Below are 27,791 nucleotides of genomic sequence, written 5' to 3' on the forward strand. Positions count from 1 at the left end.
ACTTGGGCCATCCACATCTGTTTTTATTGTAGTAAAATATATAACATAAATTTACCATTTTAACCATTTTTAAATGTTCAGCTCTGTGACATTAAGTATGTTCACATTTCTGTGTAACTACCACCACCATCCATCTCCAGTTAGGCCAAACTGCAAAAATAAGCCTTTGGGCACTTCCCTATCAGGAGTTAATTTTACCTAGTTGACCACTATACTGTGGCACAGAAATAAACAGCTTTGTCGTACTGGAATCTGAACTAGTCCATCCTCTTATTAAATATTATGCTGGTTCTACAAAGCCCTAGCTCTTCTTTCATTGGAAGAGCAACTAGATGCTTCATTTCCCCCTAAGAGTTACAGAGGTCGCAATGGACAAAGTAGTAATTTTTTTTTAAAAGATTGATTTATTTGTTTTAGAGAAAGAGAGAGAGAGAGCACTAGCAGGAGGGGCAGGTGGAGAAGGAGAGAGAATCTCAAGCAGATTCCACGCTGAGTGGGGAGCCCGACGCGGGGCTCGATCTCACGATCCTGAGATCATGACCTGAGCCGAAACCAAGAGTCAGGAGCTTACCGACTGCGCCACCTAGGCGCCCCCAAAGTCATAATTTTTAAGATAGTAAGTGCTTGGATGTGTTAGCACTTTGCTGAATATTTTACATGAATCAACTCAGTAGGCGTTGCAACACCTAATCATCGTTATTATCCCTATTTTACATGTGAGGGAAACTGAGATCCAGAGGCTAGATAAACCCTCATGGTCCCACAGCTCGCAAGGCTCTGCAGAGCTAGGATTCATACCCCAGCCCATCGGACTCCTGAAAGCAACAATCTAACTCTAAGTGGTTCACAAGGCAGATTTCCTGCAGCATCAGTGTCCCCCGGGAAGCCTGTCACAAATGCAAATCCTCAGGCCCCACCCAGACATGCTGAATCACAGACTCAGGATGGAGGGGGACAGCGCTCAGTGGGCTAGCAAGCCTCCCAGGGGATTTGGAGGGCTCACTAAAGTTTAAGAACCATTGCTCTAACCACTGCCTCATTGCATTTCCCTTTTTTTCAAGCTTCTTTCCTCATCTGTCAAGTGCTGCCCAATGCTCTGTGGCACGAAGTCTCTGTTTCATTGCCCCACCTAGGCCTAGCCTCTCAGAAATTGCCCCATTCTTCAAACTGACTTCTCTCCTTCCTCTTTTCAAGTCTGTCTTCCTCCCAATAAAGACTCCTCTCTCCTGCCGATGGTTTCTGCTACTGTTTAATTGAAAAGCAACCCTAACAGATCCTATTAGGCTTTGGTGCATTCATTCATTCAATAAATATTTACAGAGCCCCATCCTGTCTCAGGTGTTCTTAGGAAGTGATCTAGATGTTTGGGATAGATTCGTGAATAAAAGACAGTAAAATAGCTGGCCTCATGCAGGCCCTCATACGTTATGGAAAAGGCAGGTATTTGGGCCCTATGCCAGAAATGTCGATTTTCAAGGTCTGAGACAGGACCCTTGGACCCGCAGTTCATGAAACACTCCAGGTGATTCTGCTGCCTGAGCCAGGCGATCTGTATACCCTGAAAACATGCTCTGAAGTCCTCTGATTAGGAGCACACAGCAATTCACCCAGGTTTTCTTTTTTTTCTTTTAACTTGCTTGTTTTCTTCCCACAGTGGGGTCTTTGGGGGCAGGTGTGAGATACAAAAAGCAAAGGAAAAAACTTGAGGCAAACTGAAGCAGAACTTTATGAAGAAAGGACACTTTCTAAGGTCTTCTGGGACCAGTTCTGCAGAGGAGATCTTGCTCAGCTTTGCCCTAGCTGACGAGCTTTAAAGATGAAAATGAATGCCACAGAAGGGCACGGAGTCAAAGGTGACCTCGTACCCCACCCAGCCACAGAGCTGCTGGCTAGAGCGTGTGACCCGCTAGGCCCCAAAACGGAGTCTTTCTGGATCACTTCAAAGACAACACCTTTAACTCTGAGTGGTAGTTTGGAATCATTTTTATGTCATCTTGCTATCCCCCCTCATGTCATCTTGCTATCCCCCCTCTTTCCTCATAAAAGCAAGACCAGTTTGTGTAACATTTCCTCATACCACAGATTTTTTCCTGAAGCCTCACCCACCCCCAGACAATGACAGCCTCCTTCCCGTGGGCTGGTGACCAGAGCCGTATCTAAGAGGCATACTGAGCATTCCGCACAGGGTACTGTCACCGTCTTCTCTTTGTTTCAACTCCTGCTACGATAACCTAAGCCACAGGCAAACAGGGCAGCGGGGCAGATGATTTCAACCTTTTCCTCCCTTTTCCAAGATGCCTCCCAAATTCTTGCCCCGTGTCAACTTTTCATTATTCTGTCGAGAAGATAACGGAGACCCATTTTGTACCCAGAATAAATATTTGGCACGGTATGGTCCACAAGGGGAAGTTGCCAGAGGAGTGGCCAGGGCAGGCATGGTTCCATCCCAGCCCCCCGACGTCCAGACTAGAGGCCAGAGGACAAACCAAGTCAGCAATCTGAGCTGGAAGCAGGTGTCACAGCAACCAGGGAGAAACTGGGTTCTTATTCATAACTGAAAGGACCAAACATGTGTCCTACTTAAAACAACAGGTGCCAATTCTAGAAGTTCTATCAGAGTACATAGGGGGCACTAGGAAGCTTCCAAAATATATGGTATGGGGTCCCTAACCTATTTTCGACAACCTGGGCCACCTTCCTCAGTCCTACCAGGTATATTATAAAGGACATTCTCAACCAGACAGGTTTGGCCCCCCCCCCCCAGGGAAAACTGGCAACATCCGACCCTGGTCATGGCCTGGTGCCGTATGTATAGAAGGTGCTGAATAAACATTTATTGAAAGGATAAGGGGTGAAATGGTACCAAGGGATGTTCTTGGAAAAACGTGGTTGCCCTTGTTACAAAATGCAAAGATTGGAAATGATATCCCCAAACACTCCCTGAGTAACCCATTATGATTATTTATGTATTTATATATTTCATCTAATATATATATGTTTATATGAATATATTCATGTTTCATCTAATTTAATTCACACTTATATTTTCATTCAGCCTACTACCTCTTGGGATTAGATTTCCCACAAGCTTACTATTTATTGTATAAAGTAGAACTACCTTTTATTTGTCATGGTCAAATCAAACTTCAAATTTAAACTAGGCCTTGTACCTAGGATCTTGTGAATGGCTTCCATGCTTCTAGTTCTTTCATATACCCTTTTAAGATTTTGTTCCTTTGAAATCACAAAGTTTTAGAGTGCCTGGGTGGCTCAGTTGGTTAAGCATCTGGCTTTGGCTCAGGTCATGATCCCAGGGTCCTGGGATCAAGCCCCGTGTCGGGCTCCCTGCTCAGCGGGGAGCCTGCTTCTCCCTCTCCCTACACCGCCCCCCCACCCTGCTCGTGCTGTCTCTCTCTCACACAAATAAATAAAATCTTAAAAAAAAAAAAACAAATAAAAAAGTTTTAATGTTTTTAGTTTATCTTCATGTAGACATTCACTCACCTACTCTGACAGGTCAGAATGACTCACTCTCTTCCTTCCTGGTACCCAGGAGGCCCAAGAAAGAAGAGAGCAATCTGACACGTTCCTAAGGACATCTGGCGTAAAGCCTCCCTGTCACCCTGAGCTGGGCTGTGCATCTTGTCCTAAGTGTCAGCATGCACTATGGGGCCGGCTGTGAGAAAATCTATGGTCCTGTTGATGCAAACTTTAGTTTCATACAACCCAGCTCCAGAACTCCTTTCCTCCCCATCGTCAGATCATCAGTTACATATGTTAGCCGTGAAGGCAGCTGAAAGCACCCGTAAACTGTGAGGTACCAGTGTTCTAGCACATGGACCCAGCCTGGCTCTCACCCGGGCAAGAGAAGGCCTGGAAAACAGAATGAAAGGATCTCTGGTTCCTTGAATTTCAGTTTGGGTGAGTGAGTCTCCAGTTGCACACTCCTGCAATTTCCTTCCATGTCATGTTCTAGAAGGATGAATTTGTTTGGAAAATAAGCAGGTATTCCTGACACTTCTTCTTCATACCCTATCCTGTGGAACACAGGAAGTCACGGTACTTGTTCACTCAACAAATGAGCAACCGGTATGCGCAAACGCTGGGCTGGGTACCGTGGGTACTCTGGTGAGGAAGAGAGCAAAATGGATTTCTGTTCTAAAGAGGGGGAGGGACCAAGATGGGCAAAAAATAGGTAAATAAATAAAGGCAGGGCAAATTGTAGTAAGTGTAAAGAAAACAATAAGAGAAACCTCTTTAGAAGAGGCAGTTAGTCAGGCTGTCATTTAAGCTGAGATGTAAAAATTAAGCAGGAGCCTGCCAGGTGACGAGTTAGAGAAGTAACATGAGACAGGGCTCTTCGGGAGGAAAGATCTTGATTCATGCAGGGACCTGGGTGCTCCACACGGGGCTGGAGTAGAGTAGGCAAGGGCATGGTGGCTTGAAACGCGGAACAGGACACAGTCTGTGAAGGAAGGACTTACAGACATGAATGAGTTCGGATTCTAAACACAATGGGAGGCCACTTCAGTTTTAAGCAGGGGTATGATGTGAACAACTTTATATAGTAAGAAGGCAACATTCGCTGTTCTACTTGGCATGTACTAAATGGGAGCCAGGGTAGGCGGCTGTTGCGTCAGTCGAGGGGCGAGGGGGTACTGACCTGGGCCAAGGTAGTGATCAGACAGGGGATTCAAGCTACGTCTTGAGATGGAATTAAAAATGAATCCAACAGACACAGAAGGTCAGTTAGACAACCCTCTTCTGCTGGGGCTCCAAGCCCCCTGCACCCCGGTGGGCAGTCACCATCATTTCCGAGGTAAGCCCTCAGTGTCTCGGCATTCATTATCTTCCCAAGCCCTCTGGTTCTACTTGTCCTTCTGCCTCAGGCCTGCATTCCACACATATTCCTGGGTGTCCTGTTCCTGCTTGCGCTCTGATATGGTGCCTGTGGAAAGGAGCAAACTATTCCAGCCAGGTCGCACATGAAGTCGGCAGATTTACCACAGAATGGAAGGTGCATCCTGACAAAGCTCTGCTTTTGTGCCTTCTAGAGCACCCAGAAGTCACGTGGGAGTACCCTGAGAGTTCTGAAACACCTACGGTTCAGTATCTTCAAAGCTCAAAGGTTGTGTTTCCTATCTGACCTCCACAAATGTCTAAAATGTTTAAGCCAAGATGATTTCAAAACTTTCCAAGACTTGGAGTTACCCCCAAGTCTGTGTCTCCAAATGTGGCCTGAGGATCTTCTATAGAAATCCCCAAACTCCAGAGCTCCTGAATTTCTGCCAGGGGAGCCCAGCAATTTAGCACACTCCCCAGTGACTACTATAAACAGTAATGTTTGAGAACCAAAGCCCCAGAAGCTGCAAATATCTTCTCTTAATAAAAACAATGTGATGTGTTAACTTGATTAAGGTAGAAAATTGTTAAAGAGTTCAGAGAGGAAAAGAAATGTTTCCTGGGACCTTCTTTTTTTGCTTGTTTTTTTATTGTTCTAAGTGCTATGTGCTTCTCACGGGCTGGTATATCATTCCATCCTCTCTATGAACGGGCCTAGATCGGTTTAAAAAAATACCATCCGTCGAGGTCACAGAGCCAACAACGTTACGGCCAGGATTCAAACTCAGGATTGCTCGTCTTCAAAGCATCTGTGCCTTCCTCCCCAGCCCTCCTCCACCCTTGTGTCCTTAGAATGCTTTTCCTCTTAACTAATTCAGAGCCCATGGCTCCCTGGAAATTGGTCACATTTGTTCATTTCTTCCAATGAGTCGAGGGATTATATGTCAGCCATGCACACACTTCCTGCCCAATGGAGGCAAAGGGAAATTAGGAGGAGATATATATACATAAACATATCATATATTTATATATATATATACACACATACATAAACATATCATGTTTTTATATGTGTGTATATACATATATACACACATATATATGTGTGTATATATATATAATCTAAAATGCACAGAGCTCCAAACTACCAGGTATCTCTAAAAATATACTGCCCCACCCCCCACCAAAACATACCCCTGGCTCAGTTTGTATATTCTTTCTGGGGCTGGTGGTACGAGCGTCCCTACGCCGTCACCACCAATTTCTGTAATGGTACCACTCCAGGAAGGAAGATGAGAGAGGAGCCGAGAGCGGGGCCACAGGCTTCCCGGCCTCGGGAAGGCAGGCACCCCCTTGGCAGGAAGCAGCTGCCTGCTCAGTGCTGGGCCGAGGAAAATCATGGGCCTTTCTGGCTCAGGTGCCTGGGGCTGACCGATGAAGGCAGAAACCCCAGAGCGCGTGTGTCTTTCCTCTCCAGACCCCTCTCCGACAGAGGACTTAGCAAAATACTGCAACAGGAACAGCATTAGTAGGAAACCACCAGGTAGATATTGAAAGCACTTTTACATATCTGTCTCGGATGGTTTAGTTTGAGTTGAACGAGAGGTCATTTCCGGTAGCATCTCTGGTAAGGGCCAGTCAGATGCCGTCAGAAATGAAGAAAAGGCAGGTAAAACTGAGTGGTATCTATGTAGCAAATCCTATGGTAAGTGCTTTCAGTCGTTTACTGCTTACGACTTCAAGATACGTGCTCCTGTTCGCACCGTTGTACAGAGACTCCGAGGATTCACACAAGAGGCCCAGGTAACACAGTGAGAAAGCAGGAGGGTTCTGACTCAAATCCAGGAGGGTCGACTCCCAAACCTTAATTCTTAAGTAATGGACTTTACTTCCCTTAATTCTTATGTAATGGACTTTACTTCCTCACTTAGCTATCAAAGACAGAGAAGTAATCATTTAAGACAGTTAACAGAAGAATGTAATCACTGGAGAGATTGTATTGTTACTAGTCTTTTAAAAAGCCTCCCCTTATTCTTGCAGATAAGGAAAATAGCCCTCCCGGTTTCCTGCTGAAGTTGGTCAAATGCAAGCCAACGTGAAACAATGGTTTGAGGTCCATGTACTTACCCTAATCACGTGGGCCCCCTGACCCACGGCATTTGTTACATGAAAAGCAAACTATACAACAGAATATAAGACTCATGAGGGTGAGGATCCTTGTTTTACTCCCCGATGTATCCTAAGTGCCTGGAACAGTGCCTGGTACGTAGCTGACAATAAATACATGTGAAATGAATGGATGGCCTAATTTTAGAATAGTCAGTGGTATAACCTTCCGCAAAATCACAGTAGGGGACATAGTAACCTGGGCTACTGGCCAGTGTTTATACATTAATATGTTCAATAGCCTCCAAGATGGCCCCCAATGATACCTACTCCCTGGTGTTCATATCCTTGTTCTTACCCCTCCCACACTGTGTCAGGATTGGCCTATGAAGTCAACAGAGTATGGCAGAAGCAAAGGTTTGTTGTTTCTGAGACTGGGTTGTGAAAGACTGTGGCTTATGTATTGGTTCTCACTCTCTTGGATCACTGTCTCTGGAGGAATCCAGCTGCTGTGACCTGAGAATACATAGGCAGCCTAAGGACAGGCCAAAGTGGCAAGGAACTAAGCCTCTGGCCAACAGCCAACCGACTGCTGCCAACAACCATGTCAATGAACTCAGAAGCAGATCCTCCATCCCTACTCAAGTCTTGAAGTGACCGCAGCCCCAGCCAATGACTGAGTGCAATCTCCTGAGAGACCTTTCTGAATTCCCCACCCTTAAAAACTGTGAGATAAGAAAAATTTACGGTTTTCAGTGCTATGTTTTGGAGTAATTTGTTATGCATCAACAGATAATACAATTACCATCCAACTTTTGAACAAAAACCGTAATAAGAATTTTTACAGGAAATTCTAAGAGCTCAAGTCTGCAAATTCTTCTCCCTCCTGAAAGTTCTGAAAACATAAATACGTGTTCTTTCTTCTGATGCACTATGGCCCCTTTTCTTTGCTACTCACTGAACAGTCACACACACATGTAACTACAGGAGGGCACAGATGCAGAATTATAGTTCTGTTTATTCTGAAAAAGGTCCAGGGTAGGGAATAGTATCCACCCCCCCCAAGGGAGGGAAGAAATATTCTTACGATTTTTTTAGAAAAAAAAAAATCTTCCTGCTGACATGAAATTAATTTTGATTCTATTTTAAATTTTTAGGAACTCACATTCAATAGTGGAGGAAATATAACCCATAAAACAAAACAATTAGGTATGTTTCGGATTGAATAAGCACCACGAAGTCAATGAGCGTATAACAACTCATACATAGAAGGCCAGCCCTGAGACAGAACCAGCTGAGATTTTTCCGAATACGGCCAAGTGCCCAGAGTGGTACCTCACTCAAAAGGAACATTCATCAGGAAGAATTACCAGCTCATCCCACAGAAGCCACAGGGAGCTTTCGGAATGGCCTAGGGAGATAAGAGACATGCAAACTAGGCAAGATGATTTCACAGCATGATGCTTTTCCATCAAATGGCTGTTGTAAGTTAGGTTGTATCTATGGAATACCTGCAGCTCAACAAGGGGGGAGATGAAATGAAATGGAATTAACTCGTTGTCATACCTGATTGGCAAATGTCACCGGTCAATTAATGCCCCACTACAAAACTAACAATGAGGTACAATCAAGGGTCTGATGACATACCAGGAGGCTGAGAGAAGGGAGTCATTATGGAGGGTACTACTTAGAGAATCACCAAAGCCCCAAAGCAGCTCTGTTCAGCTGACCGAACAGTGGAACTTTTAGAATCTTAAATCACAAGAGGAAGATGTCAAAGTTCAACCCCTCCTTTTGAACATTTAAATTCTTGAAACTCCTGTAGGGCACCATCTCCTCAAAAGGTTAATATGTATTTTGTGGCACTTGTCTAAATTCCTCCCAGAGATAAAAGAAATAGACATATTTGTGATAGTCTTCCCTTCACCAAATTTCTGAATATATCTCTGTATTTACAAGCCAGTGAGAGTTTGGGATATTATTTACTTTCTCCTAATGGAACTAGTAAAGTCTCCAGAATGAAGAGTGCCCAGGAGATGTGTCTATAGAACACTTTTATTCTAAATACAGAAGACTTTTAGGGCATAAACAATTTCCTCAGCATACTGGACTGCTTCTCTTTGAGCTGTTCTGGTCAATCATGTGTGTAGAAGCCATCGTTCCCTCCATGCGTGTTTGATGGGCATCTATCAAAGTAAAATGACCTAGCAGTTCCATTTCTTCTCCGCCTCAATTACCAGTATGACTGGACCATCAAATTAAGCAACTAAATGCCAAATTTTCTTTTTTTAGATCATGCATAGTTTTGAGTTAGATGAGTGGAAAAACAGTCCTGAGGTCTGAGCTTTTTTTTTTTTTTAATAACAACTTTTCAACAGTTAAACTGCTCTTGGTAAATATGAGTAAAGAAAGTGAGCCCCAGTCCCAGCACATGTTTACAACTAAGTTAAAGGCTCTTAAAAATAGGGTGTTTGATGGTCCACTGCCAAAATATGAGCTCTAGCAGCCTGGAGTGCACAGCTAATAATAAAGAGTCAGTGTTGCTATGAAAATCCCCCCGACGAAGCTCCAATTCAGCTTTATCCTTTTCACCAAAAGGTTCCCCACAATGACACGGAGACATAAATTTGGAGTTCGAGGTCAAGGTGGGAGGGGAGGAAGCCTCAAAATGGTAGGAGGTCGCTGAAAAACAAAGTAACAAATCGCTGGACTGGGCTCAAAACTAAAGTGCAAAACAGAACAAAAAGAGTTCAGCTGCTGCTAGAGGACCGCTTGCCTTTGAGAAAAAAGGAAAATGCTTAGATAGCTAACAAAATAAGTAACAGAAGTCCAAGGTGAAGGAAATATGTTAGGCATGAAGAAAGCTACCTGTGCTTTCTGTTCAGATTCCTGAAACCAGAATGAACGGATACACAAAGAAAGGAAACACTTGGATCTCCTAGAACTGGTTGCTCTGTGTAGAGTGAAGAATTGCACTAGGCCTAGTTTCAGTGGATTCTTCGCCCTGCCACCACAAGCCTCACCGTCAGGTTCTTTGGCCCTTGAGTGTTTGGAGAACCTGACAACTATGGTATTTGTCCACACTGCCCATGCATATATGCCAGCACACAAAACTTGGCATTTAACTCAGAGAACTGACATACTCAGGATGCTCTATCACTTACCTTCTAGGGTAAAAGGAAGCTATTGATGAGAAAGTACTTTCCAGGAGAGCATAGAACTTGTCTTAATTGCTACTCTATTTTGGCACCTAAAATGGGGCTGGGACATCATACCTCAACACATATTTGCTAAATTTTTTTTCGAAGGCAGCTATCACAGAATTTGACTCCCAAAAGAAAGTTCTGGTGATCTCACATTTGGGGCATCATTTTCCCATTTCTACACTGTTTCTGTCTCTGCTTCTACCAAAAAATGGACTTCCCTCAGAATACTGATCATAAGTTTCCACAGAAGAAGGGCTTAGGGGCAATCTGGGTGCAAGTTAGGGAGGGAATGAAGCTGACTTTGCACTTCACTTTACAAAATACTGAAAAAAAAAATTCAGTCACCTTCTCCCTGAGCTCTCAGAACAGAGGTTATAATGTCTTCAAGGAATGTACCGTCTTTAAGGCACTTACAACCTAAAGCTACAATGTATTTAACTTATTCAAAACTAACTTCATAAAGTGGTGTCATCAGATCTTGGTGTATTCCTTCATGGAATGAGTTAACATTTCACCAGGAATCTCTCTTCAAGATCCCCCAGATTTGGATTCCTGGTCCTGAAGAATCCATTCCAGGGGCTTGTCAGCCATGTTGCCTTCTCTCTGCCCAGAGCAGATATCAATAATGAATCACCATGGCCCTCTTCCCACCAAGCTTGGATATCACCTTAGAACCCTCCTCACAGCCCTCCAGGGGGTTACTACCAACCTCCCTTGGCGTGCAAGTCAAAACCTATTTGTCACTCACAGACCCTACATGTTCCAGTGTGTTCCACCTCTTGAAAACCAGGAGGCTGGAAACGGTCTCAAAGAGGAATCTGTAGCCCCTAGGCATTCACTCTGAATTTCATCTGCACCTCAGACAATGAGTTAGCTCTAATCACTACTGACTTTCAAATGCCTTGTTGCACTTGGGGTTCCAAACCCAGGCCTGAGTCATGTGTGAGCTGAAGTCTGATATTACCTGTGTCATGACCTTCTCCTATATGCAGTAGGAAACTAAACATACTAAACACATGGGCAGTGGCATCATCCTGCTTTGTTCAAATCCTGACTCCACCACTCGTGGCTGAGTGACCTGGGCATGTGCCTTCCTCATCTGTCAAATGGAAATAAGATTGTACCTACTTCATCATGTGATTATGAGGACACTTGAGTTCATATTCTAAAAACGCTTAGAAGAGTCCCTGACATGTTAAACACTTAATGACTGTGATTTAAAAACAAAACAAACACTGAACCAAAAGGCTCTCTTGAAGAGCAGCGTCTCACTTCAGGTGAATGGTACGTTTAGTCACAGAAATAGAAAGGATTGGAGTCCTTCAAAACTTCATGCTCCCCACAGTTTAATTTCAACAAACATTTACTTACTAGGTATCTGGCACTGTTGCAAGCCCTAGAAATACAAAGATAAATAAGATATATTCCACTTTGAAGCAAAATCCCATCAATTACGAACTCCTGCATTTTCTCCGGGTAATGAGAAAACCCCCATCAGCATGAAAAACAGATTCAACTTGGATCTGAATGGATTCAAAAATCACTTTTCAGCAAAGAGCTGCAGTTCTCTCCCTTAAGTTCCATCTAAGATACTCATTCCAAAATAAGCAAGAGCACTGAGAAAAACTTAGACCAATCTCGGTTACAGAGGCAAAGCTGCTTCTTTGATTCCAGATCAAGTTTCTATTCATAACAACCTTGGAGCCCTCTCTCCCAAGATCTATGAGTTGGCTCACTAGATCCACAAGAAATACGGGTAGCAAATTGTGGGCTTTCCTAAATTAAAAAAAGCTTTCTTGCCTTGCCTTGTATTCATTTTTACAAATTAATAAATTTTTAAAAAGAAAAAAACCCCAAAAACAAGACTCCCTTTTTTCAGCCTCCCTTATTCTAGATTTGATGTGCCCCGGGTGCTTGACATCCTCATTCCATTCATGATTGACATTCTTTCTGGGAGAGTCATGGCTTCAAATCATGTGTGGGTATGCTCCTGGAAGCGCAAGACATTCAGTGCCCTCACCGTAGATGCAAATTCAGTGATGTATTTGGGGCTCAGCTCCTCCACTCCGTCAGCTGTGCGCCCTGCACAGACAGGCCCAGGGGTCAGGAGGGTGCATCTCTGCTCACCAGCGGAGTTAGTGTGGGCCAGTTTGAGTTCCTTTACCAGTCTCTAAAATGGAAATAATAATGCCCCAGAGAACAAACTGAGATGATGAGTGCGTCCATACTTTGTAAACTGCAAATTTGTTATTCAAAAGTAAGATATTATTAGCATTTCTCAACTTCTCCGAGTCTGTTTCCCATATGTAAAATTTTAAAAAGCTACACTTGCCGGGCGCCTGGGTGGCTCAGTCGTTAAGCGTCTGCCTTCGGCTCAGGTCATGATCCCAGAGTCGTGGGATCGAGTCCCACATCGGGCTCCCTGCTCGGCGGGAAGCCTGCTTCTCCCTCTCCCACTCCCCCTGCTTGTGTTCCTGCTCTCGTTATCTCTGTCTCTGTCAAATAAATAAATAAAATCTTTAAAAAAAAAAAAAAAAGCTACACTTGCCTTATTTATGTTTTTAGCGTGGGGAAGGCAGAGGGAGAGGGAGAGAGAGAACCCTAAGCAGGCTCCCCACCCAGCGCTGAGCCCAACAGGGGGCTCGATCTCACGACCCTGAGATCATGACCTAAGCCGAAATCAAGAATCGGACGCTTAACCGACAGAACCACACAGGCACCCTGTCCACTTGCCTTATTTATAGCATAGGGTTTCCGTGCAGGCAATATGGGTTGCGTACATGTAAGAGGGTATTATGACGATGACTGCAAATTACACTTACTGCTTTGGCCTGCCCCCGGGAGAACCTACTGTCCTCTACCTCCTTTTGGTCCTGATGCTAATTTCCTATTTGTTTTCTATTGCAAAGGAGGGGCAGTATTCTTCTTTTCCCCCAAGGTTGCCTTTCCGTAGTTTCTCTTTAATTCTCAAATCTCAGTGACTTCTAACGAAACGATCACAACAGCTCCAAAGCACAGACGATGCTGACATGACCACCTTCCTCCCCAGGAGCATCGGAACCGCATTTTGCACAGACTGGCCGGAGCGGACCACAGTGCAGGCAGCTGTCCAGGCACCAGCAAAGGAGCCCATCTCCTATTCTGAGGGTAGCTGTTTGTTTATGCTTATCACTTTCTACTTCCTGAAGTGTTTCCCAGATTTGCTTCCGTTTAATTAATCCAAATCAATCTCCAATCAGCTGCTTGAAGGAAAAAAGAGCTGTGCGCTGTATCATTAGTTAAATTTATCTCATTCCTTTGTTTTACGCTCTGTCCTCCCCCGCCCGCCATGAAAATGTAAACTCCATCAAATAAGAACTTTGTCTCTCTGTCTCTCCTGTGCGGCGCAAGGGACTAACGCAGGACCCAGCATACAGCAGTCGCTCGGTATATGTAACTTCTCCATCACCCTTGTCCTTGTACCAATGTTTTCTACCTAGGAGAGGCTGGGCTTTGGAATTTCAATCTGGGAAAAATCTTAAATGATCATCACACTCTTGTGTCTTTCAAATGGCTGTAGCACTAGAACCATGTTTTTAATCACATTAAAGCATATCTATACCTATACCCATAAATATGGCTCTCTCTATATATATACTTCAGTGTGATTAAAAACGTGCTGTTTTATATGTATAAAATGCATAGTCCAACAGGAGGTGGGGACTTCGGAGGCCCACCACGCATTCTTCGTTCTCTCTTTCATACCTCCGTTCCTGAAAGACTCATAAGACATCTCTAGTTTCGGGCACCGGGTGGCTCAGTCAGTTAAGCGTCTGCCTTTGGCTCATGTCATGATCCCAGAGTCCTGGGATGGAGCCCCGCATCGGGCTCCCTACTCGGTGGAGAGCCTGCTTCTCTCTCTGCCCCTCACCCCACTCATGCTCGCTCTCTCTTTCTCTCAAACAAAATCTTAAAAAAAAAAAAAAAAGAAAAGAAAGAAAGAAAGACATCTCTAGTTTCAAAGCCATTGATATGATCATTCATTCAACAAATATTTACTGTGGATCCAAAATGCTCCAGGAACTGCTAAGGGCTGGGGCACATGTAGTGAACAAGACTGACAAGCTTCCTGGTCTCACAGAGCTTGCGTTCCAGTGGGGAAAGATAGGAAATGCACCAGCAAACAAGGAGTGACATAAATTCAGATGGTGAGAAAAGTTATGAAGACAACACCTCTGTAGTGATAGGGGAGGAGGAGAGAGAAAGAGAGATCAACCGTGTGTATACGTGAGTTAGGATAGCCAGGAAGGTCTCTCCAAGCAGGTGATATTTGAGCTGAATCCTGTATGACAAGAACAGTCCAACCAAGCAAAGTGCTGTGGAATCCAACATTTCTGGGTTGCAGATGGGGAAACTAAGCAGCAAAGGAGGGGTGACTGGCCACAAGGTCATTCTTTTAGCTAGCAGTAAAACTTGGACCAGAATGGAGGTGCCTTGTCACTCTACACTTAGCGCTGTGATACAATGTTCTCTTTCTTAGTTTCTGCAACTTGGCATACTCTTGTCTTCTGGAGCAATTTCCTTTAAAACTGATCTTCTTTCCCATACTTTTTAATGTGTTTCTTCATTCTGTGTTCTTGGTAAGTCACCCACTAACCAATTTGTGTCCATATACTAAAAATAATCATGGTAAAAAAGGGTGTGTGTGTGGGGGGGGGTGTGTGCATATGCACGTGTGTGATGGGGACCTGGGGTACGTTTTCTAAGCAAAAGTAAGACTCGATCTATTGGAAAAAAGGCAACTTGACTTCCTTATCTTAGTATTTTTAAAAAGAAAAAGCAATGTTGCATAGCATAATACCAAGACATTTTCATCTAAAAAAAAAAATCTTAGAAGAAAAGCTAAGGAGTTTAAAAGTTACTAGACAAAATCACCATCTCTAAGGCTCTAATCTAACAGACAATGAAGCTGAGTGTGTCTACCCTTGGAAACAAAATGGAATGACAGCCACAACCAAATGACCCTCTTGGCTTCCTGCTAGTTTCATCTTGTTTTGTGAAAGAAAATGTACCGGACTGGCCTGGAGCCCAAGATGGGATCCACAGACCCCAAAGATTCTAGGAATCATAAAGATGCAATTTGCAGAGCTGTGCTCTAACTAAATCAAGAGACAGGGAGGGAGGGAATGATGCTATCAAAGAAATCCTCTAGATTTAATATTTGGTTGGGTACATTTTCCTCTGTTGATTTGTTTGGAGCAGATCCTGTGCATTCCTTTTTTTTCCAGTTCTATTAAATCCCTAAACAGATCTGAGTTTTAAGGGCTTAGGGCTGCCCTTGGGAAATAGGTGATTACACTCTCTGCTTAGGGTTTTAGTGATAAGAAGAAAAAAAAAGAGGCAGTGGATTGAATTCCCCTCCCCCAGACCAATTTCTCAGTGACTCTCTTTTGTGTTCCTCTTGAAAGCAGAAACATATTTTTAAAATGAAGTGGTGACACGTATAAAATCCCACCCATTAATCTGCACTTTTCAGTTGTGTGTATACGAGAGAGACAGACAGACTAGTCAATACCTAAGGAAGGCAGGCTCCGTAAGAGTCTTTTCCTTTGCATTTCACATTTTATATTTCATGAATTATTTCACAAGGGTACTCATTCGGGAATCTTCTTCACCCACAGAAATGTTCCAAGTGTAGCTGGGATAATCTAGGCAAACAAAAACAGTACTTCCTCTAAAAAGAAATTTAATGAATCAAACTCTAGGCCTACAACTGTTTTTCATACTGGAACCCTAAGCTCCAACAAATAGGGTCAGCGACGGAGTGATTTGTTCATGACTCCCAGGAAGAGTGTTAGGCAATTAATAGGGCTGTGCACTCGGCCTTTGCCACAGCTGGACCTTGCTCCCAAGATTACTTCAGACCCTCCTCACTAGTATTTCCTTTAAAAAAAACAAAACACCCTCCCCCTTGTCACCTTTCCTTCTTTCAGTTCTTCCTAACAGATACATTTAAAGGAGACACTGAAATGTGAAAAGCAAAAGTGAAATACCAGGGAACTTATTCAAAGTGTATCCACCCAAAAGGGGCCTCTGAGGTGATCCAAGCCACTCACCAGGTGTCCCGTATTGTTTTTCCAAGAAGGAAAGTGAGTACCAAGGAGGTAAAAGGGCTTGCTAAGTTACCTGACTAGTTAGTATCACTAGGACCTTCAACATCTAATTCCTAGGCCAGGACTCTCTGACCGTATCGCTGGTAAGTATAGTAAGTAGAATATAGTGCCACTCTACCATGTCCTCTTTGTTTATTCACTTATTGGGAAGTGTAAGGTGGGAAGAATGAGGGACTGGGAATAATGTGCTACAAAAAAAAAAAGAAAAGGTGAGTTCAGAAACACGGCTCTTCAAGATGGAACATGCTTACCTTTTCCCCTGCACGCTGTTGGAGCTAGCAAAGTCTTCTGTGACCTCGAAGATCGAATGCAATTACATTGCCCATCTATATTTGCTATGCTGTTTGACTCTCCCAAGGGCAGCATAGCAGTACAAGGGGGAGTGACATCTTTATGAGGTTAACCCTTTTCTATTTTAAGGGGAGACTACCGAAGGCAGATGTGTTCCCTAGAGCGTAATAAGAATGCTGGAAATTTGGTAGTTAGGAGGAATGACAGCACCAGGCCATCATCCAGGAGGGAAAAAATAAATTGCTGTTCGGAGGACCGGCAAGCTGGGAGAGCCTCTAAGGATGTTGATGCACATGAAGTGAGAGTGATAAAGATGACAAAGGGAGATGACAAAGGAAGGGGGGCTCAAATCAGAGCCCAGGGAGAAGGGACAAAGGAGCAAGCAAGGAAAGGAATGTTTGTGAAGCTCCCCCACGGGCCAGACCACACACTAGCTGCTCCCGCGTATTATCTCATTTAATCCTCGCAAGCTTTGGCACAGTTTCTACCACCATAAAAAGCAGAAAATGAGTCTCGGAGATGTTAAGTAACCAGCGCTGGGGAAGCCATCACCCCTGCTAAGGTTTCCCAGCTTGGATTCGCTTAACCTTTGCTAAGTTACAAACCACCCCAGACCACCCCAAAAACTTATTGCCTGCAAATCATGATGTGATGTTTCCCATGATTCTCTAGGTTGGCGGGATGGTTCCTCTGCTGACTTCACGGGGGCTCACTCACTCGTGTGGCTCACGGAGTTGGAGGATGGGCTGGCACGAGCTGGCCTCACTCTCGTGGTGGCAGCTGGAGCTGGTCAGTGACAGGGGTACCCTGGTCCTCTGCATGTGGACACTCATCCTCCAGCTGGCTACACCACCTCCTTTGTATGGTGGTCTCAGTGCTCCGAAGAGCTTCTTTTTCTTAACCACTTTATTGAGCTATGATTGACATATAAAAACCTGTTCGTATTTAATACATACAACTCTGTAACTCTGGGGATAAGTGTACATCCGTGAAACTACCACCATCACCAAGGCCATAACCACACCTATCACTTCTCAAAGTTTTCTCCTGCCCTAGTAAAAATAATTTTTACTATTATCTGTGGTAAGAACACTTAACATAAGACTTTCCCTCTTAACAAATATTAAGTCAAGGAGGGCTTCTTGGGACGCCTGGACTCAGTCAGTTAAGCGTCTGCCTTTGGCTCAGGTCATGATCCCAGGGTCCTGGGATTGAGCCCCACATCAGGCTCCCTGCTCAGTGGGGAGCCTGCTTCTCCCTCTGCCCCTCCCCCTGCTTGTGCTCTCTCTCTCTCTGACAAATAAGTATATAAAAATCTTTTAAATAAATAAATAAATCTTTTTTAAAAAGTCCTTAATAAAAGGACAACTCTTAATAACCCAGAATAGAAAACTTGGGTTCTAGTCCAGCCTCTACTACTCTTTTAAATGGGCTTTAATTTTTTCATCTGTCAGTAAAGAATTTGGTCTGTTTTCTAAGGGCTTATGCTACTCCATAAATTGATAGAATAGTGTCCTATTTTCAGATCAGTATGAACCAGCCCTCTTGGGGGCTGGGCAGGATGGAGATGAGAGATAACTAGAAATGAGACGGCTTGTATTTAACATACTCCCTTTCATTGCTGTGGGTACAGAATTTGGGAGGCAGTGAGTAAAGGAATTACTCCTTCCCATGGTTGGTTAAAATCTTCCATGATCTGGGTGCCGCTCTGACCATTTCCATTTATTCTATGCTAAGCCAGCGTGGGTCCCTCAGCATTATACCAAGGATTAGAGTACCAGTCCTTGCTCTACGGGCTTCTAGACCTGGTTAGGCGTAACAACTCCTATGCAACACACACTCACACCAGCTAAGCAGACAGGAGGTGAAAAGGCTCCTGAGCTGGTCTCTTCCTGAGGGAAATGCTTAGCTGGGAGCTCTCTCAGAAAGATATTGTTGCCTCGTCTATGGAAGATCAAGTTCCCAAGGAGAAAACTAATGTTTAATTTAGCACAAAGACAGTTCAGACTCTCTCTCTGGGGGACCGAGCCTGCAAACAGATCCACATGCAAAGAATCTAAGCGCGGAGAGCACAGTGCATGTAAATACTGTTATTTGCCCATTTTCATAGCCTTTCCTTCAGCAATTTGGGAGGGCCCAACTCTCTAGCCTTCTTTAAAACTTGTGGAGAATATGTGAACATCTCTTTTCATCCTCTCTATAAGGAAATGGAAGAGCTTTGAGTCTTTCACATCTGCCCCTTAGATACATGTAGAAAAGGGTGGAGCTGGCAGCCATAGCAAGCCCATTCCCTATGGTCAGCATCCCAACATCATACCTTCAATCAGAAAGTGTTGGCTTTTCTCCTCTGCCATCTTTTCCATAGGGTACCTTCCCTATGGCCCTGTGAACATGGACCAAATAGGGGGAAATGTATCCCACTGAAGCTTAGGACAAGTACATGATATGGAACACATCTGCGTTAAAAAGCAAGCAAGCAAGCAAGCAAATCTCAAAGGCCATCTGGAATCACAGCTCCTCATAAGGTTTCTGCTCACAATTTTTTTTTTTTTAATGAAAAGACTTTTGTCAAGTTTATAAACAGGCAAACTCATTTGTTGGGAAGCTAAGTTTACACATCAAGAGAAGACACTTTTGCCCACAGGGCAATTCTTATTTGCACTGGAAGGCCTAGCAAGCCTGGGAAGAGAGGTATGTGTCATTGGTTCTGCTTCTTTTAGTTTCTTTTCTGTGTCTAGCGAGCGTGCTTTTAAAACCATCTCCTTTCCATGCCAAAGGCCATGTCATGCTGTATATAACTCACCGGGAGTAAGGGAAGTGTGTAAATAGCAAGGCATTAAGCAGCTCAAGGGACTTGAAGATAGGTAATACAGAACACTTAGACAATGCGCTCTGAGAAGAGGCTGCTGGAGGGGAAGTGTATTACTTGTCTTCAAGTGTATGAAGGATTATTATTGCTTTATAGATGCTGACTCCTCCGAGCCTTCCTTGCTCTACCATTTTCCAGGGCTACTGACGTACGCTTGCCAGAGCTTCAGCCCCTCCAGGAGTGGATCAGCCTCACCTGTCCCCCTCACTACTCACCCCAACCCCGTCAGTCGGGCTCCACTCTGTCCCACACCTGACGCTGATACCCGTCTGCCGTCTGCTACCCCATCCCACATTTCCGCGGGCTCCCTCCTCCCAGGCCCTGCTGCTGTCCCGCACAAAGCTGACCCGGGGGCTCTCTCCTACCAACTCCTAACAGCACTCACATTTTGAGCACCTATTGCGTGTCTGGCACTGTGCCGAATGTCCTGTTAAAGAGCACTAGCTTTGTTTTTCAGATGAAGATACCGATGCCCAAGAAGAATAAAGTTATTTCTCCAAGCTCATAAAGCTAGTAGGTGTGAAGTGGGATCCGAATACAGGTCAAAATATAAAATCTGTGCACTAAATTCTTTCATTTACTATTTCTCTAAGCCTCGGTTTCCTTATTCATGAAGTGGGGCAAGTGTTGCTTACTCATCAGGGTGTTTTGTCTTTTTTTTAAGGTATTATATAAAAAAGTACCTGGGACATTCTAGGGCTCAATAAATATTTATTCCTTTTTTCTTCTGATTTTCTACATCAGTTTTGGTCCATTCCACCTAGTTAGTACTTGCACTGTTCCTTTATCGATGTGGTCTTGATCTGCCCAGCAGACTGGTAAGCGAGCAGGGACTTTGTCGTTAGCTGTATTTCTCCCTATTTTCCCACAGAGCCTGTTAGAGTGTGAGGGAAATTAGCATGAAAATGCAGAAGAAAGAATTTGGAATTGTTTTCATTAAACATGATCCAGCCTATGAACACATATAAGGGCCTGGATTAAAGAACAAGGAAGTAGTAGAATCCACTCAGGATAGCTTCATTGCCATGCATGGCAGAACGGATGATTTTTTAAAATTTCCACCCAGGCTTTCTGAGATTAAATAGCAGCGTGAAAAACAAACACACACAACAACAATTAAAAACAAGAACAGCTAATCACAGCTGCTTTTTTAGTCATATTTAATTATTATGTCTTAGAACATTTGAAAACCCATGTTTGTCTTGGTAACTTATAAAAGGTCTACAGGCGTAGGGAAGCCACACAATATTAAAGTTCAAGGTTCAGAACTCTAAGGTTTGAAAAACATCACCTAACAAGGACATCATTTCAAAGAACACAGATGCCTTCTGTAAACAAACACTGACCCAAACAAGCAAGGCATCTTGCTTGACATAACAGCCCTCGCTGTCGAAGCAAGCTCTCTGTCCATTTTTGATAAAGGATTGTGCCAACTTCTCTCTCCACTTGAACTCTTTTGCCTTTGTGAGATCTTATAATTATATTTACTTGAAAGAAGTAGTAGGAAGGTCCTGGAGAGATAAGAACTCTCCCTTTATTACTTTGTTCTGGAAAACAGAACAAAAATAGGTCAGGTCTTAAGGAAGTGATGGCTGCATATATAAATAATGTAAACACTCCTATCACTGTCCTGGGGAGGATATTTATCATGTAGACAGCTACAGACACCCAGATCTGCCCAATGAACTGTTTCTGTTCTCAAACCCCCACTTACAGCTCTCAGATTGTGAACTGTCAATTGGAAACTTGATTATCATCAGTTAAAAATAACCAGGGAACTCTGGCAATGATTTAACTTGTTTGACTTTCTTAAGCTAACAATTAACATTTTAGACTATTGTTGACAAAATATTTAACTTTCCCATGCCATTTGTGCAAACGACTTTTCTAATATTCCTTAGCCGCCCTGGTGGACACTGGTCCGGGCAGGGGCCTGTAAAGGACATGCGCGCAAAGACCCTAAACACTTTCACAACATTGCACATTTTAACTAAGAGTCCCTGGGACCTTCAGGAACACTTAAGCACACTGATACTCAGCCTTATCTTGGCAGGGCTAAATTTGAAATACCAATCCCTCTATTTACAATAAAAGCTATTTCACCATTTAAAACAGACAACTGAAAGCTCAAGTATACTTTAAATCCCTGGAAAAACTGGTATTATGATTCGTTGCTTAGTAGCTTATTATTAGCAATACTAGTAATAATGCCTTGCGTTTCTGCAGTGCTTTACTTTTCCCAACGCCTGGTCGGAAACACACATTCATTTGCTTCTCCCAACAAACTAGGACAGCAATACCGTTCTCTCTGTTTTACAGATGACTGCTAAGTAACTTGTCCTAGGTCACCCAGCTGGTTAGTGATCAAGCAGGCACAGAATCGAGGAGGCAGACTCCTTGTCTGATCTGCTTTCTTTCCTCCACACTACGTTAGAGAAAAGATAATCTCTAAAGCCAAAGATGACTTGGAACCACTGATCTATCCATCCTAGCAACACAGTCTATGCAACAGAAAAAAGAGCTTGTCTCAGGCAAAAGGGAAAGATTAATAATGAACTGCAGAAGCTCTAAACCTTACTGTTCCATGGACCAGCAATTATTCAGTTTCACAGTTCATTCAAAGATTCAAACATACTTCACCAGAAAATGATTTAGTGCCTAAAGCCTGCTCCAAGTGGTTAGAAATGCATATCTGCTCAAAGCCCTATAATCCAGGCCCTCTGAAAGGCCCTGTTCCTGTAGTCTCTGCAGCAATGGGGCTTCCCCTGAACTTGTACTTGAGCTAAACGAAGAAATTGGCTGAGTAAGGGCAGCAGAATTAGGCTCGCAATGTGGAGAGCATTAGAACTGGCTTGGAGGTTATTCTTGCATTATTCTTGAAACTTAGGCTATTGGGAAAAACTCAGACATTATATATTTCTTGCAGTACAACAGCCCTCAAGCCAACGCGATCCCACAGACCAGAAGTTCCCCTGCCATCCACGTTCAAATATTACTGACTCCATACTAGGCATTGTCCTAGCAACTCTGCAGCATACAGGGCTTTCATCTGAGGATGCAGTGCATATTTGATTTTAGATGATCAATATTCTCTCTCTCTCTCTGAAAGGACCTTTATGGCCACTTATGTCATACGGATTAACTATTAAAGTGCTACACTGAACACACCCAGACAGAAATAAATCTGGTTACGGACACAGCAATAAAATTAAGAAAGAATTTTGCCACTCATTCTGCACAAAGACCCCTTTAAATTAATAGTGTTTCTGAAAATAAGAGGAGCCCACGTGAAATAGGACCTGCAGACCTAATGGGCTTGATGAATCACTCCCCAGTGCCCAGGCCTCCCTTCAAACACAATGTTATCAGGTTAATACAGTACTTGCCTCACCATCTCTGAGTACCATGCTGAGTAACAAAGCTCCAAATTTAGAAGCTAAAATGGAGAAGGGAATTTCCAATAACCAAAAGGGGGGTTGGGGACCAACCTGTGCAATGCCACACGTTTCCAGTAAAAAGCAACCATCAGAAATACACTGTTCTTTTTATTCCTCACATGGCCCCTCTCATCATCACTGTGCTCAGAGAGGGGTCTCCTCCAAGGCAACGTTTTAGGAGGTGGCTGGTGGTTGGGAGGGAGAGCTCAGACTCTCCCTTAGAACCTGAGTGGTACAACAGCCACGTCTGGCTTCTGCAGCAGTAAGCCTTCAGTCGGGGGAGGCAGGACCCCGTCCTCTCCCTTACTCCCAGCATGGATGTCGCTATGGTAGTTACAATAACCACTGAGGTTGGTTGGTTTCATTTTGCATCCCAAAGCTCACCGCCCCCCCCAAAAGAGGCAGCCTCATTTTACTTCCATGTTGGAGAAAAGCAAAAATCAAAAGAACACGGCCGTAAGCAGACATGCCACCTTCCTTGCAGAGGCTGGGATAGGAGTGCCACCTCCAGTCTCCCAGGCACCCAGGACAGAGATCGGTCTTCTGCACTGAAGAAGGCTGGGCGCCTCGTTCCCTGTATCATCCCCAGAAACACTTACCAGGAGACTGCGAAGCACACAAAGCAGTATTATTGGGAGACTTGCAGACAGATTATAAATTTACTGGGGACAATCAAGGCATTTAGATACTTTTGGCTGCAGATGCCAGGGACACACACATACATACAAACCTCATTCTTTGCTTCATTCGAGTGACTTCCCACGACCCCCACCCCCATTCACCTCAGCAGCTCCCTTTCACAAAACAAACTCCCACTGCTCTCCTAGGGAATTCCAGGGAGAGGTGGGGATGGAACAGGTGCTAGGGAAGGGAAATTAGGCCTTGAAGCTCTAACAGGACCTCACAGGTTAACTGTGTTCAAGGATGAGACAGCAAACACTGGGCAGTTTAACTGTTAGCAGTTAATTTTCATCTGGAACTCGTGCCAGGAAGTTGCAGTTCTAGGCGACCCAAGCAAAATGTGTGTGTGGTGGGACAGAAGACCACTACCCTAGCTCCTAGAATTTCTGGAAACTTCATCACCCCACATCCGGGCTAGGGATCAGGGGGAGCCACAAAGAAGCATCCCATAGGCCAGGCCAGGGAGGGGGGGTGTCCTCTCTCTAGAGCTCCTTTTCAAGTTCCTTTGGGAAAGGAGCTCGACGCACTGCCCTCCTGTTCTTTGGGCTTTTTGAGTACTTTCAGACTCGCATGGCCATTTCCCGCTGCTGACTTTCATTAGGGCTGGCTTGGGCAAACTGGAGCTGCACTGCGAGCGGACACAGAACATCAGGGGCCCCACAGACCTCAGAAATGGAGGAAGCCTGCCGGGCTGCGGGGCAGGGCTCCACCTTCTACCCAGAGGCCACTGGCCCGGCAGCTCCAGGGGAAGCCGCGCAGGGCAGGCAGTCACCTGACCTGGACTGGCACGGAGAACCAATGATTCAAGGGATACTCCCTCTGGGATGGGGTGTGTCTGTGCCTCTGAGGAAGAACTCCCAGCCAGAAACTTCATCAGAACTTTCAGGTTTGATGTCCTGTCAGCAGGAGTGGCTGAAGACAAGGTACCTCCTAGGATGACAGCGCGGAGACAGCCCCTTCGTGCCTGCCCACGGTCATGAACGCTGCCAGCCGGCGCTACCTGACTGTGGGGCCTGGGAAAAGAAGCGAGGTGGGAGGGCGCAGTGGGGGCGTCCGTGGGAAATCAGGGAGCAAGCCTCTCAAAAACATTCCCTCACTGGTCTTGGGGATGTTTCCCCCACAGTTCGCTTTTGACTGAGGGGACACTCATGGAACTTCTCTGTGTTAGAGACCGCCACTTATGGTCTCTTAACCCAAGAAGGGGCCACTTCAAAGGGGGAAGGGGAGAAGGGAAAAGAAGGAAAAGGCTTCGATGAAGGTCAGCGGGACTGACAGATGCCTTCAGGCTGAAGAACGGCTTGTTGGGCCTAATCAGAGCTGGCTAGCCAAAACAGGAGGATCTGTGAGGACAGGGCCTTCCTCAGCGGCTCACTCAGATCCTGCCAGCCTACCCACCTCTTGACTCCAGAGGGCCTCTGGAAAACTCGGGCTTTCTACTGCCTAAGCGACACCCTACGAGTGTAGGAAAGCCCATGAATGAGCACCAGCAGAACTCGATGAGTAAGAGCGTAAAACCGCACCAACTGCCTACCCAGTGGCCTTGCAGGTAGTCAGGTAACGCCTTGGCCCTTTTCATTGCTGTCCACTCCACCTCAGGCCAAGGCAAGCTCTACCCTCACAAGCGGCCACCGGGCCACAGCCAGAATCATGAGAAAACCAGGTGCCTTACCGCAATCAGGGCTGAGTTCCTCTGGTCCCCAGGGGTCGAAGCTTGTGATTGCGGCTCCCCGTCGATCCCACCACCGCCACCATTACTGCTACTGTTCAGCAGGTGCTGCTGGTGGTGATGGTGATAGTCTGGTGGGGGCGGTGGGGCGGCTGTCGCTGCGGCTTGGGAGGCTGCAGGAGGGGCAGCAGGGGGCGGTGGAGGGGCAGTAGTGGTGGCCGCAGTGGCGGCGGCCTTGGTGTGCTTGCCAGCCTTCCTCGCCCCCTGGCCATGCTGTACCAGGCTCAGGAGCTGCAAGGTGCTCTCTCGTTCCCGGTCTGAGCTCTCAGCCCTACCACGTTCATAGCGTCCTTCACAGCTCAGGTGGTGCTGGCGGCAGACGGCGATCCGAGCCCGGAGGCGCTCCACGATAGCACTGTGCACTCTCGGGGTGACTGAGCCCCCTCCAAGGAGCCCCGCCCCAGGGGCCCCCCCTAGCCCTCCTGTGGGGGCCTGTGGGGGCGCTGTGTCCCCCATCTTACTGGACACAATGCTGCCTCTGGGATGGTGAGGTGGAAGGAGGCTACTGCTGGCTATTGCAGCCAAATCTGTTTTTGACAATGTGAGCTCAGTGTTCAGGGCCACATGAATAGAGGTCTTCAGAGGTTGGGGGGAGCAGTGGAGAAGGTGTGGGGGAGGGGAGTTAGTAAAAAGAGGGTGAGGAGACAGAACAGAAACCAATTGCAGAGGATTAGTTGGAGACAAACCCTTATCAACTTACTCTAATTGCATTTGACAGCTCTTGAGAAGTTGGACAGAGTTGGTGGGGCTTTTTTTTTTCCCCCACCACGCTGACGAGAGCCACTAGGTACTTTGTAAACACACGATCTGGGGGTTAGAGCAAGAATTCAGGGATTGTCAAGCCAGAGACAGAAACAGACAGCAAAGGGAATTGAGAGGGGTATTAATAGAGAGCTGGACTCCCCCTCACCTAGTTGTTTCAGAAAAAATTTTATGGGGATGTTTCTGCAGAGAAACACATCTCTACCACGTCTATGTAACCTGCAGCCTTTACTTTTCCTCGGGTTAGAAAAAAAAGTGCTGTTTCAGAAAATTTTCGAAGTCAATGTTCAGAATGTACAAAAATCAAGAGAGGCTGTCTTTTGGCTTTTAATTTTTCCTCCCTTTCCTTTGGCTCCGGTGTTTTCTCCTCTTTGGGGTACTGTAGGATGTTGTCTTCTCCCAAAAGAGGGAGATGGCTTTTCAATTGTTAATAATGTCAGTAATTGGACTTTTGGACCATGCTCTTTTCTTCAGCTAATCCAATCACCGGTAAAATCCTCATTCCCTCTAAGGTTTCCTAGCCTTAAATGAAAGCAGTCTGATCAAGTCGCTAGCCACTGAGAGAGATCCTTCAACACATTTTTTTCCTTCCCGCTTAGGCTTCCTCACCCCCGGCTCTATTCTAACACAGTATCAAGAGAGACAAACTCTTCTGAGAGTAATTTACAAACGATGGTCAAACTTACAAACTTCCAGCCAATTGCACCGAGTCATATCCAGCCACTTTTCTGCCCACTTTTGTACATTCCATCCCCGGCCAGTGGATCTGAGGTTCTGGACTCGCAATAAGCAATGTGGTTCTATCTCTTGTATTGCTCCGCTTTATAGATGGAAAAAAAAAAAAGTAGCTTGTATTTTCCTTTCTGTTTCCCGTCTGTTGTTAGCCGCTTTGCTGACACTGGCTCCGCCGCCCGGAGTCACGGCGATACACAGGCTTTCATTGTGCTCCGACAGGAGACGGAGAGAAAGAGAGAGAGTGAGACAGAGAGGGAGAAAGAGAGAGCCAGCAAGCTGCAGATGGGGGCGGGGGGAGGGGGCGGGCGGGAGAGCTGATCCGCGGCTCCCTGGTGGAAGGCTGGTGCCACTGCACGAGTGAGTAATTGCAGCCAGGCCCCGGAGAAAGGGGAACGCAGAGGGCCTCCCAGTGGCCGAAGAGGTAAATCCCGGAGCCTGCGCGTCTCAGTGGGGCTCACTTAGCCTCCCTTGGCTAAGTGGGGAAGGCTGGGGAAATTCCCCAACCTCTACACAACTACTTCACCAGCTCTGAATGTTTAAGCAATTCCCGGCCAGGGAATGTATTTTCCCTTTCAGACCTACATTACGCCCCCCTGAGGATATCGTTTTCATTTTTCAATATGTTGTAAATGACACCACTGAGCACCCTAGCGAGAGCTGGGTGAGCACCGAGGAAATGTTCATTAGTATAATAAGGAAGACGGGTGAGTATGTGCGTGTTGGGAGGGGGAGGAGGGCGGGGTACAGAGGAAATCACATTGCTAGCGCCGAAAGGGCAGGCGAGTGTCTGTCTACCTGCCTGCCTGTTTTGTGTGTCTTTGGGTAAGTCAACCTGGGTGATTACAAGCAAATCAGTAGGCATAATTACAAGATTTTATGACGATGAAATCACCAGTACCAGTTCTAGAAAGGAAAATAAAGGTTTTTCTTTGAAAACACAAGATTACCTGTGACAAACAACTGCCAGATCTGAGGTCTCCATGG

At 45.3% G+C, this 27,791-nt stretch overlaps 1 protein-coding gene across 1 annotated transcript in view; it reads right to left on the reverse strand.

Annotated features, from left to right (window-relative positions):
- Window positions 1–27,081, reverse strand: part of MAML2 (mastermind like transcriptional coactivator 2) — a 337,855-nt gene extending 310,774 nt beyond the window's left edge. The window contains exon 1 of the mRNA XM_078058725.1: window positions 25,254–27,081. Within this exon, the coding sequence (XP_077914851.1) occupies window positions 25,254–25,766 (513 nt within the window). The 5' untranslated portion in view covers window positions 25,767–27,081. The remainder of the gene's footprint in view (window positions 1–25,253) is intronic.
- Window positions 27,082–27,791: the final 710 nt, after the last annotated feature.

This window comes from Halichoerus grypus, chromosome 11 (genome assembly GCF_964656455.1).
Source record: "Halichoerus grypus chromosome 11, mHalGry1.hap1.1, whole genome shotgun sequence".
Lineage (NCBI taxonomy): Eukaryota > Metazoa > Chordata > Mammalia > Carnivora > Phocidae > Halichoerus > Halichoerus grypus.